This window comes from Thalia democratica, chromosome 5 (genome assembly GCF_965202585.1).
Source record: "Thalia democratica chromosome 5, ktThaDemo2.hap1.1, whole genome shotgun sequence".
NCBI lineage: Eukaryota > Metazoa > Chordata > Thaliacea > Salpida > Salpidae > Thalia > Thalia democratica.
The window spans coordinates 73,190,765-73,194,762 of NC_139169.1; the positions used below are offsets into that span (position 1 = coordinate 73,190,765).

At 31.7% G+C, this 3,998-nt stretch overlaps 1 protein-coding gene across 1 annotated transcript; it reads right to left on the reverse strand.

The window, feature by feature from the left end:
• Nucleotides 1–168: 168 nt before the first annotated feature.
• Nucleotides 169–3,450, reverse strand: LOC145836866 (microfibril-associated glycoprotein 4-like). The gene is made up of 6 exons (XM_082944640.1): nucleotides 3,102–3,450; nucleotides 2,782–2,912; nucleotides 2,496–2,592; nucleotides 2,081–2,177; nucleotides 1,775–1,839; nucleotides 169–646 (listed from the first exon to the last, which is right to left on the reverse strand). Exons 1-6 carry the CDS (start codon nucleotides 3,448–3,450, stop codon nucleotides 387–389), a joined length of 999 nt encoding a protein of 332 aa, XP_082800766.1. The 3' UTR covers nucleotides 169–386.
• Between the last annotated feature and the right edge of the window lie 548 nt (nucleotides 3,451–3,998).

A 3,998-nucleotide genomic window follows, 5' to 3' on the forward strand; every position in this document is an offset into this window, starting at 1 on the left:
CATGCTGAGAAAATTGTAATATTTAAATAGTCCATTTATACTTAAACAATTTAAAAGTTGTTAGTTTTTAATTTTATTGCAATTTAACCAAAAATATCTTCTTGTTTAAACGGTTTTTGTTGTTAATATAAAATTTGTTGAAATATTTTTTTTTTATGTAAAACTTCTAGAAAATGTCTTATAAGCATGAAAGCATATGTGAACGTATTCAAATTACTTCTAATGCAGATTTTCCAAAATGGGAAATAGTTTACCTTTTGGGGAAGTTTTCCCTATCAGGGGGCAAAAACGAGTGAGAGTGCGAACAAGTATATGGTTTTTTTAGTAAAAATAGCGACTTTTTTTTTGAATATAAAATGAGTTAGGGAAACTCTTTTCTAACGCAATCAGTTTCTTGGCCTGATCTTCATGACCACTGCTCTCACGGACTTGGCATTTCCCATCCACGTGTCCCATATGATTCCGTCCCACCTCGGAAAGTCGTCGGTTTTTCGGTACGGCCCGTTGAGCGAGGCGTGGGCGCACGCGTTCAGCCACCACCCGTTGTTGGTCGAGGCGCAGTCGTAAGATGACGAGAGGTCGTTGTCCCGGTCGCGGGCACTGAACTTCATCCCGTTCAAGTTTTGAGAGTAGCTCATCGAGTCTCCTAAAATTTTTTGGTTGTTCTAATTTAAAATTTAAGTTTGCAACACGTAGTTAATTTTTGTAGGTGTATTTTTTCAACTTAATTCTAGTGTTTCGAACATAGTGGTGATGTATTAAATTTACATGTCTATATTGTCTATAATCTGCATAACTCCTTTATACAACTTTAAGTCTGAGAACAAAGTTCAGTGTACCATAAACAGTTTCAATTGCTATGAACAGCAGGGGCGACGAACGATGACGTCATAGAGGGGTTTTATTATGACGAAACAGCACAAAAACAAATATCAGTAATATAAACTACTTCTGAACAGTTTTTAACTGATGCTACGTAAAAAAACAGTTTTTATTAGATTTTACAAAAACACAGAAGGTTTAAATTGAAACATTAGAGTATATGTGTCACTACATTTATCATGTTTATGTGCTTCTGCAAGCTCTATGACGTCATCACGCGTCTCCCCTGATAAACGGTTGAATTCGCAGTATGTTGATCTGCTACTCATTGCAACTATGAAGAGGTATTTACTAATAACAACTTTGTTTTAAATAAACTTTTATGTACGGTTTAAAACGCTTCTACTCTTGAAACCTTGCCCTTGAAAACTTGCAGGAATAAACCCATAGGTTTTACACTTTAGTACTGTTGTATAAACTAACAAAGTTTCTTTGAATTAATTTCAGTAGAAATATACTAACGTTTTTCCTGTCTCAGTTGAGTTTAAAACGTTATATAATCTAAAGCAATAAAGTCCAACTTAATTCAAAAATTTAAACTGTTTATACAGTTAAAAAACTATAACTTCATTGCGGTTTTGGCTAAGGCTAATCAGTAAACACTCTTAGAAAAAAAACTTGAAAAAAATTAAATACTTAACTACAAGTATTAACAACAAACTTTAGATTTTTTGTTTTGTAAAGGGTACTTGCTGATTAGCCTAAATCAGGGTTTCCCAAATTGGGCCAAGTGGCCCCCTTGGGGGCCATGACAGATATTCAGGGGTCCACGAGCAGCAAAGTAGCCAAAGGAGGGGCCATGGGCAGTAGTTTTAATTTATAAAATCAATTCTAGGATTTTTTTTTACTAGAATTCTACCTTAATGTATTTTAACATAAAATACTTAATTACCTGCGTTACCAGTAAATCCATCGAATTCCAATCTATAAAAAGGCCCTGGACCAACATAAAAAGATCTGAAAGAATAAAATAACTATTTTAAAATTAATACAAGTATTCAAAACAAATTCTTTACGAATACTTGTATTTATTATTTATACTTTAATTAAAATAAACAGATTTTAACTTAGTAGAACTAAGATGATAGTTTATCACAAATAAACATTGAAAGCTTTTATAAATTAGATACAGTAAATAACTGTATATTTATGTTTCAGGTAGAACTTATTCAAGAAAGTTTAAACAAGTAAAAAAAACTCGTATTCGGCGAATCTTTTGTCTCCATGAGAATTTTTCATCTCAATTCTCAGTATTTTATCTCCATCTCTAGTAAGCCGATGGATTGCATCTAAACCTGGTTATTTATACTTTTTAAATATTTAATACTTAGTAATTATAATTGAATACAAAAAATAATCTTTTCTTTAATCTGTGACTAACTTGCTATTAACTAAAAACAAAGTTTAAAAATATTTTGACTACGTTTAGTGTATTGGTGGGTAACTCACGGTTTACTTTTTTTAAATTGTGAGAAACATTTTAAGGTAGTTTTTACTTTACTGTTTTTTTTTTGGTAGTTTAACTAGCTTTAAACAGAACATAACTGTTTGAATAAACACAACCCTTAAAAGTAAAACTAAGAAACAAAAATATTTTGTTAACAGCAACCAACCTAACCAATGCTCTCCATTTTTGTCACCAAAGCCTTCAACATAATCGCTCCAGTCTCTGTTAAATTCTACACTCCCATCTATTCTGCGTTGTATAACCTCATAAGGAAATTAATTAATTAATAACAGTAAAGTATAGTTAATATCGAATAGGCATAAATCTATTTATTAACGACCTAATTTTAAAAAACTGTACTTGATTGAAACTAAAAGTACAAGCTTATTTTTAGTGCTAAGACAAATGAAAAGCTCTGTATTGTATAAATATTAGTATTTATTTCAACTAACAGTCCACCCGTGACTTGATGACGTCATATCGCACCAAACGTCGATTCTTTTTGTGACGTCATAAAACGGGAAGATGCCAAAAATGCCGTCAGTCGCAAAACTGTCAGATTTCTTGATCAGGTCGCAGTTTTCTGGAATTAAAATGTTAAATTTTTCTTTTTTCCCACAGTAAATAAAACAGCGCAGCAATTAAAAGATGTACAAAAAAATAGGCTAAATTTTGAAACAGGTTTTTTATTTGTACAGAAAATAGTTTACAACCTTATTTAAGTATATATTTGCCAGAAAAAATATTGAAATTTTAATAAAATGTTTTCAACCTGGTCTGCTTTTTTCTTCCTTAAAAATTTTCAGCATTTCAATTTCGGCTTCCTGCTCCTTAACTTTCGTTTCCATGGCAACCAGCCTACTTTCCACGTCATCAACCCGCACCCCGAAACTCGAAACCCCGCAATCTTTTCCCGGGGTTCCTGCAGCCCCTCGATGCCCCCGAGGTCCGGTGGGTCCCGCAGGACCTTCGGGACCGGGGTTTCCCCGGGGGCCCTTTTTGCCCCTGACGATGGTTGCTACGTGATGTCTTTCGTAGCAGGAAGCTCGACATTGCTCCAGCTCGTCCTGACATTTCGCCAGCAGAAGAAGATTGAATAAAACCAAAAGTGTTATTTTCATTTAATTGTTTATAATAAAATCTGAAATTAAATGTATTGGTGCTGATAATTTTATATAAAAACAGTATAAAAAATTAGACATTGCTTCTAAAACGCTAAAGAAAATAATTAAAAAATAACAAGTTAAGGAAATCAAAGGCTATAAATAGTACTTTAGATAAGTTTTAAAAATTACTATCGTATTTTTTTCTCAAAAGACTCAAATCCTGTTTTATAAAGTCTAAAATCGTGTTTATGTAGTAAAGAAAATGACTAATCTTAAAAAATCAACTTTCATTGATGTAAGCGTTTAATAATTCTTAATCAAATAGTTTATTCGCAACAGTTATAATCACGAAAATTTTGTCACTTTAATTCTACTCTTTTTAAATAAGTAAAAAAAATAAAGCAATTTGCGTTTTATTTTTGTTTCAAAGTTCTTTTAATATTTATTATTTTTACGAAGAGTATTATTAAAACTTCAAGTTTTTCAGGTCATATATAATTTTTACACTTTTTAGTTTTACTTAAATTTTTTAAAATAGATAAGTGACTTGAGAATTTAATTCA

Coding starts and splice junctions, on each gene's coding strand:
- LOC145836866 (XM_082944640.1), bottom strand. CDS start 3,450: ATGAAAATAACACTTTTGGTTTTATTCAATCTTCTTCTGCTGGCGAAA. Junction 2,593..2,781: donor CATCAAGTCACGGGTGGACT/GTTAGTTGAAAT, acceptor TTTCCTTATGAG/GTTATACAACGCAGAATAGA. Junction 647..1,774: donor TGGATTTACTGGTAACGCAG/GTAATTAAGTAT, acceptor AAAAAATTTTAG/GAGACTCGATGAGCTACTCT.